The sequence below is a fragment of the Lepus europaeus genome, chromosome 9 (genome assembly GCF_033115175.1).
Source record: "Lepus europaeus isolate LE1 chromosome 9, mLepTim1.pri, whole genome shotgun sequence".
Classification (NCBI taxonomy): Eukaryota; Metazoa; Chordata; class Mammalia; order Lagomorpha; family Leporidae; genus Lepus; species Lepus europaeus.
In genome coordinates this window covers 55,421,287-55,433,595 of record NC_084835.1, presented here as the reverse complement: position 1 = coordinate 55,433,595, position 12,309 = coordinate 55,421,287, and the positions used below count along the sequence as shown (strand labels likewise).

Sequence of the window (12,309 nt, the reverse complement as noted above, 5' to 3'; positions counted from 1 at the left end):
TACGAGGACGGGCCTGAGGCTCAGAAAAGCTGTGTGACGTGCCTGAGCTGCTCGGCAAAGCTGGCATTCGAATCTCGGTCTTTATCTTCCAGAGCCAGGCATACCCTCCCCACTCCCACAGTGCCTCCAGGGAGCCAGGGACTGTGCCAGTGCCTGGGGGACTTGCAGAGCCCTGGCTGCGGGAGCCTGCCCCTCGTGGGAGCCCGTCAGCACCCCCCGCCTAGCATCCTTTCTGCTTGCTGTCTCCTCCAACCAGAGAACCCTTTCTCCTTTGTGGGGCTGTCTTGTGCATTTACTGGTGTGTATTTTCCTATTTCATATGTATGCATCGTATATTTGGTTTTAGTCCAAATAGACACAGTGTGTTTTTTGGTCATTGCATGGGATGTCTGGGATATTTGGGGAACACAGGCCTGGAGCAAGGTTGTGGTGCAAAGCAGTGACAGCTTCCTTCCTTGTGAAGAGTGAGAGCCAGCGCTGGTCTGGCCGTCCCAGGGCACTTCACTGGCCCATGGGAGGTGGGGCTGCGCCAAGGCCACTGCACAGGGCTGGTGTCCTCACCTGTCCTGCCTCCCACCTGCCCCTCCTTCCTGCCTCTCCCAGGGCTCTGGAGGACCTGGCCTCTGTGTGAACAGGTTTGTGGAGGTCTCCATGGCAGAGCAGGGGTTAGAATAAGCAGATTCCTGCTTGTCAAGTCCAGAGGGGAAAGGGATAAATAAGGGCCAGGTCTTAGTTATGAGCTGAAAAAGACAGGCTCTTCAAGCAGAAGAAGCTGCCCACGGTGACTCCTGCTCCCACATTTGGTGGCCGGGGGCTTCCTCCTGCTGCCGTTTGCTTTTTGGTGGTGTCCCAGGGGTTCTCTCACTGAGGTCTGCTGAGGAAGTGAAGACAGGCAGGTTCCCTGGGCACCAGGCATCTCCGTGACCCTTGGCCGAGCTGGGCACTCCACTCATTACAGGTGGTTTCTGTAGCCACGGCCCGTGCCTCTGAAGCTCTGGGAATTTAGCAGACACAGCACTGGGTGCTGTGAGAGACTGCTCTGATGCCCTGGGTTTCCAGAAGGCCTGCCTGTCCTCCACTGGCTGGGCCACTGCACGGGACGCGCCGGACCTGTGTGTGCAGCTTCCGCTGTGAATAGTGCTCCCTTGCTGGCACCATGGAAGAGCACACGCACAGGCCTCTGTGGCCAAGGCAGCGGGATTTGGTCTAAGGAGCTCTTTCTGCTTGGCCAGAGCCCTCCAGGGCACACAGGGAGGGGGTATGTATAGTCTCATTGGGTCAAGACCAGGCAAACCGTCCCCGGAATCCTCGACCAATCCTCCACAGCTTCAGTGCAAGATAGATTCATTTTCACAGCTGGGCCTTGGCCAGCCGTCCAGGAAGACAGGCACCTCGGCCAGGGTCTCCCTAACGTGTGCACAACTAGGTCTCTTGGGTGGATGGCACGGTGCACAGGAGCCTCCCGCAGGTGTGGTGCTCCTTACTCTGGGACCACACAGAGGGCCCGCAGTTCCAGGGCCGAACTCAGACAGTGTCAGGCAGTTTGGGGTCATCCAGACATCTGCTGAAGCATACATCCCCTTGCATGTCTGGGATCAGGTTAAGTTGTCCCACCAACACGAACTGTATTGAGACTACTGCTTCCAGAACCTTCCAGAACCAGGTGTGCCTCCGATGACAGCGTTGCCAGTCGAATCCCATGTGATTCTCGGGAAGCTGTCTGGAGATTATCTTTGAGCCCTGATGTGAGAACTTGTGGCTTCTCCAAGGTGGCGGTAGAGCCGGTGATCCTTCTAGGATGCTGAGAGATTAGCTGCCTGTTGTATTTTCTTCCGGCTCCCTTCGGTGAGGGAAGAAGCAACAGAGGGGTCGTGTGGAAGTTCTGGTTCTGGGAGGATGTGGGCTGAGTGTAACTGTGTCTGCAGCAGTGGGAGCACCCCCACCCTACTCCCCCGCCCCCTGGAGGGAAGTAGGACTTCTAAACTTTATTTCCCTGGCCACATCCAGGCTAGGGGTTGAGTCTGTGTGTGTGAGTGTGTGACCCACGGTCGCACCTACGTTACATTAAGTTGAGCGATGGCTTCTACTGGCCAAGGGCAGAGGCTTGCAGGCCTGACATGGGGGAGGTGCCCAAATGCTGCGTGTCTCCCTGTTCCCGTGTGTGTTGCAGACCACACAGACTTTTCTTTGGAAAGATCTAAGAAAAATATGATTGCAGCATTTCTACCCACCACCACCCACCTTCAGCTGGATGTTGCGTTGTGAAAAATCATCCAGTGGAAAGTTTTTCTCTTTCCTAAAGGAGCGTTTGGCTCAGAAAACGCATGTGAGCAAACAAGACACCAGTCCGCAGCAAAAGTTCAGGCGTTCCCTGTGTGTTCTAGGAGGCGGGCATACAGCAGGTCTGGGGCTTTGTAAACAAGGGACGTTTCAGAAACCTTTGCTCACGCAAACAACTGAAATCAGGCAGGCTGTTCGTTCCTGTCCGGAACACTGGTTGCTTTATTGGTGATCAATTTTTATTAGCTTTTAAAGGGCTGGTGGTTGTGATCTTGCACCTCATGGCATGTAGCTGAGGGCTCTGGATTTACCCCGTCCTCAAAAGAGGTTGGGGGGACATTTGCTCTGGGTGGGTTCATTCTTGGGGGCTTGTAAAGGACCTAAAAGGTCAGCCCATGACTGAAGGGGGCAACCCAAAGAGGGGAAGGCAGGGAGGAAGACCAACCGGACCCAGCGTGATCATTTTCCAAGATGATGTAAAACTTTGGTTAAGTTTGCTAATTCCTTTCTATTGGCTGCTTTCTAAAATTGACATTTCAGTATATAATCATGAAAAAAGACTGGTGGGCTATCAAGCAGTTCTTTTTCCTTTTAAAGGCAAGTTTCTGTCTTATCATTTTTTTTTCTCTTCTATTCTGCCTTATTCCATATCAAATACCACACCCACACATTTTCTCTAATTTTGTATTCTTTCGCCTGTTCCCCTCTGTTGTTAATTTTAGTAGATATGGAATGATGTGGAGCCTTGATTTTTTTTTAACCTATTGAGAACATTTATTTACTTATTTATGTATTTTTAAAGATTTTTATTTATTTGAAAGGCAGAGAGAAAGACGAGGAGGGGACAGTGGGCAGAGGGAGATTCCTTCCAAATGCCTGCAACAGCTAGGCAGCCCCGGGCCAAGAATCAAGATCTCAATCCAGGTCTCCCACATGGGTGGCAGGGACCCAACACCTGCTGTCTCCCAAGGTTCACTTTAGTAGGGAGCTGGAGTTGGGATCAGAGCTGGGATTCAAATCCAGGTATACTGATAAAACAAGATGTCGGGTGGGCATCTTAGCGGCTATGCCAAACGCCCACCTCCTACCCAAGTTTCTTGGGATGAAATCGGTTTTAAATGAGCATGACAGGCAAATAAGAAGGGGGTCACAGTGGGGCCAACGAGTGTTAGCAGAAAGGGAGGGGTCTGTCTCATTCTCTGGTGACAGTGGAAGAATACAGATCGACAGGCTGTTTGTAGGAAACAAAGGTTGTCCCCCTGGCCGGGCCACCCACCCCTTGCTTCTGTAGGACACCCGTGCTTGGCCCATGGTCCTCCCTGCTGCTTTGACCTGTCAGGGTGTGACCATGGTCTGGTTTGGGCCCTGAGCAGGGGGATTGTCTTAGTCTTGACTCCCAGCAAGCAGGTCAGTACTGGTATGCACAGCTCCTGACCTCGGCTGAACACGCACCCCCTTCTTTGGTCTGATTTGCATGTGCCGTGGAATTTGGAACTTGGGCCTGGATCCAGACCCCTGGCTGCAGTCCTGGCTCTGCATCTATTGGCACACTCACCTTGCCTGGGTCCCTCTCCCAGAGCATCCACAGTCTCCTCCCCCAACCCCCAGATGACTTGAGGGGTCCAATAGGTGACTCCTGGTGGCTTCCTCCGTAAGGACAGTATCCTATTTATTTATTTGTGGGGGGGCTTTTCCAACTTAGAGTGAGTGATGCCTTAGATCCTTTAGGCTTGTCAGGCATCGTATTTGGCAAGGTGACATTACAAAGAAAGCTCTAATGTGACTGCTGCTGTTTCTCTTTCAGCTTCTCTCCGTGTTAGAGTCTGATGTTTTGGGTTTTGTGCTTGTTTCCTAAATCAGTACCCTAAATCGAGGTCCTGCCTTTCTACTGAAAAAGTAAACCGAGCTCCTTGAAGAGAGAGACAGAGAGAGAACCCAGCCTATGGTTTATTGCCCAGGTGTGTGCAACAGTCCCAAAGGTGGGATCCTGGAACTCAATCCAGGTCTCCCACGTGGATGGCAGGATCACAAATACTTGAGCCAACACCGCAGCCTCCCGGGGTGTGCACTGGTAGGAGGCCGCAATCAGGAGCTGAGCTTTGTCTGGACCCCGGGTTCCCCCAGTGTGGGACATAAGCATCTTAACCACCATGTGGAGACTGGCCTAGGATGACCCTGAGGTTGTCACAGATACTGCGCATTACTTACATGCCCACATCACCAAGATGAAAGTGAGCGTGAGGAATCCCTAACGCTCCAGCTTGGCCCCTGGGGGCCACAGCCTCGTCCTCTGCCTGTGTGAAGATACAGCAACCTCTCTGTGCACTGTTCTCGTGTCTCCCCCGGTCAGAGACACGACCATGGCTGGATGGGGTCCAGAATGAGGAAAGGAAAGGAGAGGGGAGGGGAGGGGAGGGGAGGGGAGGTCTGGTGAGTGACATGACCAGAAGAGGCCAGGGGTGGGACACCCACGGGGGGGGGGCTCTCCACCCACTGCTGCCTAGGGGACAAGGTGCATCTTTTTTCTTAGGGCCTCCTTTTATTCTCCTGGTAAAAAAAGAGACTGACTGCCCCTGGCCAGGGTGCAGACTGGCTGTCCACGAGGTGAGCGGAGCTCATGTGTGGGCAAATGTGACATCTCTCTCCCGGGGGACACCTGACTCCGGCTCAAGCCAGAAACAGATCCTCCGTTTCCTCAAGAATGGCTCCCCTTTGCCACTTCTTGGAACTTTTCAAAGTCCTTGCCGCTTGGTCAGAACGTCGTGGGAAGCAGTGCCAAGTTGCAAACGCAACAGCTGTTTAGTTTTTAAGTTCTGCAGCTCTCCCTTCCTCTCTCAGTGCTGCTTTCTGCCTGCACGTTCCTGGAGGGGAGAGGAGGAGGGATCCTCAGACCCGGCCGGCTTGGGCTGGGCCAGCCTGCGGGGCAGGAGCCGGGCTGCGCCTCGCCGTCTCCTAGGCAACCGACACTCGCCCAGCCAGACGGCTGTCTGCGCCGGAGAGGAGAGAGAGAGGGCACGGCGGCGCGGCGTCTTTATGCACCGCAATTTTTTTTTTCTTTCCTGACTGTTGCTTGATTTTGAGAAAAGGTTGTTTCACTTCCCTGTTGGGTTTTGGCCTCTGTGTCCGGTGTGTAACCCTCGCGTCTCCTGAATTGCATATGTGTATTTTCCCGGTGGTTTTTTTAAAGAAAGCCGTGCTGTGAATGCGGTCAGGTTTCCATTCCTGAGTGATCCCTGGGAGGGCCACAGCCCACATAAGTTTTTATGGACAGTGGTAAGGCAAACAGAGCCTACAGCTTCCTCGGTTAGGCTCTGTGCATGTTCATGTTTTGTAAGCCGTCCCTTCCTGTGGGGGTGTTTTTCCGTTTCATGTGCTCTATTTCCTTAGTGACTGTTGCTCTGTTATGGGAGGGACTTAATGACATCTTTCAAGTGCAATATTGAATTAATTTATTTCCTGGTTAGTCCTGCCCATCTTTCTAGTATAAATAGAACACGTGTGCGCGCGTGTGTGTGCATGTGTGTGTACACGGCAGAGTGATGGTAGCGTCGAGGGTGGGCTCTTGAATGTTCGGCTCAGGCTGACTCCGTGACCTTGCGACCTGGGTAAGTTACCGGTTACCTTCTGTTTTTACTCTTCCTCTCTTCTTTCCCCTTGGTTTTCCTGATTTGTATACTATCAGGTGAACTACTGGAGCCTTGGCTGTAGTGGGCCAGGCTGTGGCTGGAAGGCGAGAGGCAGATGCAAATTGGCTGTCCTGCCCACCGGTTGTTGGGGCTTGGCTACTTCAGGCTGTGCGGTAGAGCTTTCTGTCTGAGGAGAGGTGAATTAGTGACTCCTGAAGGCCTTTCCCAGAGAGGGCCTGCTGTGAGGCATGACATCCCGGTAAGCGGAGGACCAGAGATCAGCAGAGCTGGGGAGCCAGCCTGAGAAACGCCCCGTATCACTTCAGAGCCGGAGCTGGCTTTGATTTGTCGGTGTTCACCGAACCTTCTCCATGCATCCTCTGCTCTTGTGCTGGGCGCAGGCAGTAGCCCCGAGAGAAGCTCGACACAGTGGCTTCATCGCTTACCCGTTCATCCAGGAAGGACATTTTTACTGAGCCCCTACCAGGTGCCAGGGGACGCCCTAGGGGCTGAGAAGTGCAGAATCACAAGGGCCAGTCTCTGTCCTTGGCCTGGTGGTGCTTACAGTCCAGTGGGAGAGGACGTCTGCCTGGAGCTGCAGCCACAGGGAGTGCAGGCAGCCGGCTCTTCGCGGGGCTCTGAATTTCGGCTGGGGGACCATCACAGAAGTGTCTGTGGAGGGTCCTTTGAGCTGAGCCTGGAAGAGCAGGTGGTGTATCACAAGCAGCAGGCACGGAGCTCAGAAGACAGGAGGGCCATCAGACGAGCACTTTGTTCACCTTCCTTGCAAAGATACGCAGCATGGCCGTGCTGGTTGTGGGTTGGCTCCTGAACTCTGGGTGCCATCAAGAGCAGAGCCAAGTTGCGTCTGCTGACCAAGATGGTAGCTGGTGTTTCCTGTGGGTCTTGGTTGCCCATCTCTGCCCAGCCAGGGGGTCAGTCACCTGACACGTGCTCCCGAGCACTGATGGCTTCTGGCCCATTCCTGTTGGCCAGGCTAGCTCACCGAACAGAACACAGGCTGCAGGTTCCGGCATCCCACGCCTTGTTGTTGTTTATGTCTAGAAAGGGCATCACATCTGTGTTGTTGGCAGTTGGGAAGAAAACATCGAGGGGGCCTAGCAGTTTCATTTTAAATTGCCCGAGGAGCATCAGTGTGCACGGAGGCACAGGCGAGTCACCCATTGGTGCGGTGACATCAGCAGCCTCCCTCCTGCCTCTGATGGGAACCACAGCCCCTGGTAACCTCCATTCTGCTCTCTGTTTCTATGAGATCAACTTTTAAAAATTCCTCATAAGTGAAGTCATAGAGTCTGATGCCTGGCTCATTCCACTGAGCGTCACGTCCTCTGGATTCCTCATGTGGATTCCCACGTTTTCCTTGTTCACCCATCCGCTGGCAGACACTGAGGCTGCTGCCATAGCTCGGCTATTGTGGGTAGTGCCGTGGTGATCAGCGGGGTGCCAAGGTCTTCTTGTCACCGATTGCTATTCCTGTGGCTATGACGTGGCTGGATCCTACGGCAGTTCTATCTTTAGCTTTCTGAGGAAGCTGTATCCCGCCTTCCACCAGGATGGCACCGATTTAGACCCCACAGCGGGGTGCAGGGGTTCCCTTTCCTCCACATCCTCACCAGCACTTGTTACCGCTCATCTTTCGGATGACAGCCATTCCACCAGAGAAGACATCTCACAACGGTTTTAATTTGCATTTCCCTGATAATTAACACAATTGAGCCTTTTTTTTTTATTATTTCTTCATTGGCCATTTATAAGTCTTCTTTTGAGAAATGTCTGTTCAGGGTCTTTGCTCACTTTTAAATCAAGCTGTTTTCTTGCTGTTGAGGTTGCAAACCACGTATCTGATAAGGGGCTAAAGCAGGAACTCAAACCGTGGGGTTATATCTTTTCTCTGTGCTTGTTTCCTTGTGATAACTTGACTTTTTAAAACAGTAGGGTAGCTTTACTTCTGCAATGAAACAGAACAAAATAAAAACCCCAGAATGAAACAACTGCATTTGAAAAGTGTCACCGCAGTTCATTTTTCTGAGTTCAGTGAAAGAGAACTAAAAAAATCTAGCATTTCTAGCAGGGAAACCGTCATAGAAAAGGACAGAGAAAAATGAAAGTTTTAAGGTAGGTGGTGCTTGTTTTGTCTGGCAGGATACATTCTGTTTCCTAAAACTGGTGAATATGTGCACTAGATCAGTTCACTGTAGAAGTTGGTGTAGAACTTCGGGGTGCAGATACTGTGTGTCAGTTGTTTTTAGATGGGCTGTTTAAATTCTGAGGAAAAATGTTTTCTCATGTTTTTAAGTACTATTTGCATATATAATTGATTCTAAATTAAAACAAAATTGTATCTATTTATTAAACTTAAAGACTCCTACTGGGCTATTCCTTGTTAACTGAATTTCTTAATGTAATTAAGGTGCTTTATTAATTTGTAAGGTATTCCTTATAATTAGTCGATGTCAGTGATGTTTTACTTCATTACCTTGTGTTTATAGCAACAGGAGGTGTTAACAGTGGGTTTCTTTCTGCTATGGGGTCTGTTTACTCAAGTCATTTTTCTTTTCTGTAGTTTAGCGGTAAATAAGAGGAGTAAGGTTACATTTTCTACAGACAGATTGTAGCGGGAGCGTCTGGGTGGTTAAAATGCCTGTGTCCCGGTATTGAAGTGCCAGGGTTTGATACTTGGCTCCGGCTCCTGACTCCAGCTTCCTGCTGGTGCAGACCCTGGGAGGCCGTGGGGATGGCTCACCTGACTGGGTTCCTGTCAGCCACACGGGAACCCTGGATTGCATTTCTGGCTTCCAGCTTTGGCCCAGGCTTGGGCTTGTTAACTGGCATTTAGGGAGTGACCCTGTGGGTGAGAACTCTCTTTGTGTCTTTCAGATAAATAGATGACATTAGAAAAGTATAAACTTTAGAAAAATATTGGGCATAAAGTGAATAGGATGAAATGGCAAAGGAAAAAGGGTTTCTTTTCCCCAGTATAGGAGATTGATGTTCAGGGTTGGTTCCAGAACTCCAGGTCTTTGAGCATCTCACATTCTTGTTAGCATTGCCTCACATATGATGTTAAAATAAAACGACATTAAAATATCTGAAAAGTATTCTTTAAACTGTTTTCACTGTTATGGGATATACGGACCAATTTATAGATCAAATTTGTTTTGTCCTTCCCACTCACTCTTACTGAAAAAGCTACGTGGGCCTCTGTCCCCCAGCCCCCTTAAGAGTCACTTTCACAGACTGCTGGGTGGAAGTCCCGATTTCTCCCTTCCGATGTGCTGACGGCGGTGGGTCCACCCCCCAGACTCCGGGACCCGCTCTGGAGATGGGTTTCTTCTGGGTGTCTGCGAACTCTCACTCTATGCTCGCTGCTTCGACTCCTATGGGCTCCGAGGAATGCAGGTGGAGGTGCAGGTGGAGCCCCCTCCCTTCCCCCCAGCTCTCCCAGTACCCTCGGTGGGGTCATGGGCATGGCTCTGAGTGGCTTTGTCTTTGTGGCCTCTCTAGCTCTGCTGGCGTTAATGCTCCCACAGGTCCTCAGGAAAGTGACCTCTTTCTTTTCAATTTCAGCAAAAGGAGAGGTGAAGTGCGGAGCGGCTGATCAGACGCGGCGGGGCTGCCTGGGCGCTGTGACTGCCGAGGGTGCCGGCTGCCCCGGCGGCGGAAGAGGACCTCGTTCCGAGGTGGGGAGTAGGTCTCCGCGGGACAGCTTCTCCACGCCCCGGCTCGCCATGGCCTCTACGCTCTGGCTGGACGGCTGACGGACTGTGTGCACCGCTGGACTGCGTGCCGTCCAGGTCCTGCCTGCTCGCAGGGCGCGGGAGCCGGGCACGCGGGCATCCGATGCTCCCCAGAGCCGGACTGGCAGAGCGATGGACTTGCACAGGCTAAGATGGAAGTGACCTGAGGCCTCGGCCAGGCGGGTCCCTCGCGAAGGACAGCTTGAGAGTCGGTGCACGGGCTTGTCTGGGGAGCAGTATGCAGGAAGCTGGCTTTCAGGCCACAAATGCTTTCACAGGTGAGCGTCCGCGTGCCTAAGTGGAGTCTTTGTTCCAGCTCTTAGCAGGTCTGTAAGGAAGCACCAACCACCTGCAAGGAGTGTGCACCCTAGGAGCCGAAGGCTGCGAAGCATCAGGGGCTCAGGCTGCGCAGGTGGCTGTGATTGCCACAGAACAGTAGTGCGTTTTCCTTCTCTCTGTAAATAGGAAATTGGAGTGTTTTATGTTCTATGATTCTGGCTTGTTTGTCTGCTTGCGCTATAGGACACACCCAGTATCCTGCAGTAAGTGTAGAGTTCCTCCAAGCCCCTGTGCTCTGGGGAAATTGTGGAGCCAGGTATGGGGGATTTTTATTTCTTTTTTTTAAATTAATTTATTTATTTGAAAAAGTTACACAGAGAGAGGAGAGGCAGAGAGAGAGAGAGAGAGAGAGAGGGAGAGAGAGAGAGGGCTTCCATTTGCTGGTTCACTCCCCATTTGGCCACAACGGCCGGAGCTGTGCCAATCCGAAGCCAGGAGCCAGGAGCTTCTTCCGGGTCTCCCACGTGGGTACAGGGGCCCAAGGACTTGGGCCATCGTCTACTGCTTTCCCAGGCCATAGCATAGAGCTGGATGGGAAGTGGAGCAGCCGGGTCTTGAACCGGCGCCCATCTGGGATACTGGCACTTCAGGCCAGGGCGTTAACCGACTGTGCCACAGCACCGGCCCTGGATTTTTGTTTCTTAACAAAACTCTCCCGTGACATCTCTGAGGGAAAAGTTACCGTTCCTTCCCTGGCATTGGTGTGTTCCTCAGATCCCTTCTTGTGAGTGTGGGGGGCTGGTGAGGGCAACTTGACTGAACTCACTCTGCCCCGCTCAGATAAATAAACTTGTGGGAAGCTGGGCATGGCAGTGTGCTGTTGGTTTGGCCCCTGGCTGCCAGGTTGCACACTTTGCAAGGAACCACCCAGCCTGGCTGGTACCCAGCATGGAGGTCTAAGACACAGGGGCTTTTGAATCTGACTCCTGGCTTTTTGTCTGATTTGTTTACCCTCCCAGGAAGCCACTTAATCCTGGACCTGTGGCTCCCTGTTTACAGACCAGTAACTGTGAGGTTGGGGAACCTCTCGGAATCCAGGGCAAACATCTTAGCCTCAAAGAGGCTTTCTTGGTGTGAGTGTTTTTGTGTTTTATTTCACAGGAAAGATGGGAGAAATAGTCACGAGCAGTGACTGTCTTCTCTGATCCTGTGAGTTCTTAAAGTGGGCAGCTTTTCAAATTTTGCAGAGAGAGAAAATAGGCCAGGTTGTGGGGGTACCTGGGGTAGGAGGATGAGGTTAGACTTGGGAGCCACACTGACTGGGACCGGAATCAGCCTTCTCCAACAGTCACATCTCTGCTCTGCGATGGGTCTTTCAATGCCTGTCCATCTCCTTCTGCCCGTTTGTACGATCCCACACTTATCTCCTGTGCCTCTCTGAGCTGCTGGTCATGTGTAGAGCGCCTGGAGTGCTAGGCCTGGCTTCTTGCTGTGTGGCCTTGCAGCGTGGAGTTGGGCTGCTGGGCCCAGTACCGGCTATGCAGGTCCTCCCTCCTGGCTGTGCAGGTCCTTCCTGTGGCCCCGGGGTGAGCTTTCAATTCTGTAAACACAGGAGCCTCAATGCTGGCGCACCTGTGCTGGGCAGGGTGGTCTTACCATGGTCATGGCCCATTGAAAATGGCCTCACTGCATGTAGATTCAGAGGACACGTGAGCAAGTTGAGCTCTTGGCGCCATCTCTGGATTGCCAGCCACTGTGGATGGAACCCCTGTGCTCTGACTCCAGATTGGGTACACTTGGGCTGTCTTGGTCCCATGAGCTGTGTCTTTCTGGCAGGGCCCCTCTGGGTGGTGGGTGGCGACACGAAGCCCCTCTGTGAGGTGGCAGGCTGTGTGCTGCCCGGCCTCTTCCTGTCGGTGCTGGGGAGGAGAGGCATCAAGAGGTGCCCAAGTGAAGCTCTGCAAAGCAGATCTGAGAGGAAGAGGAACAAGCAGAGGAAGAGAGGCGGGAACAAAGAGAACCTTAGCCAGACGGGGCTCAGAGCTGAGACCTGCCCAGCCCCCAGGGAGGAGCCTCCCGCTTCCGGTCATCACTCCCAGCCCAGGGGTGAAAACTTCCTGCAGTTGTTACCTCCTCCCTGGACTCTGGACGCTCCTCCTCCTGCCAGGCTGGGCAGTCAGCCCATCAGAGCCACCTGGACCTGGCTACCCGGTGGAGGTGGCTGGGCCATCCCTCAAAGAGACCAGGCTTCTGAGCCCTCAGATGGCCACGTCCAGTCCTCACTACTCTGTCCAGGCCAACCTGAGGCCCTGTTGGGAATAATCAAAATCTAAGTTCTGCCTGGAGAATTCTTGGTGGCAAGGCAG

At 52.6% G+C, this 12,309-nt stretch overlaps 1 protein-coding gene across 5 annotated transcripts in view; it reads left to right on the top strand.

Annotated features, from left to right (window-relative positions):
- Window positions 1–12,309, top strand: part of LDLRAD4 (low density lipoprotein receptor class A domain containing 4) — a 418,309-nt gene that overhangs the window by 163,365 nt on the left and 242,635 nt on the right. For all 5 annotated transcript variants that reach the window (XM_062201310.1, XM_062201306.1, XM_062201307.1 and 2 more), the window contains one exon: window positions 9,495–9,942. In XM_062201310.1, coding sequence (XP_062057294.1) covers window positions 9,903–9,942 — 40 coding nt within the window. In that variant the 5' untranslated portion in view covers window positions 9,495–9,902. The remainder of the gene's footprint in view (window positions 1–9,494; window positions 9,943–12,309) is intronic.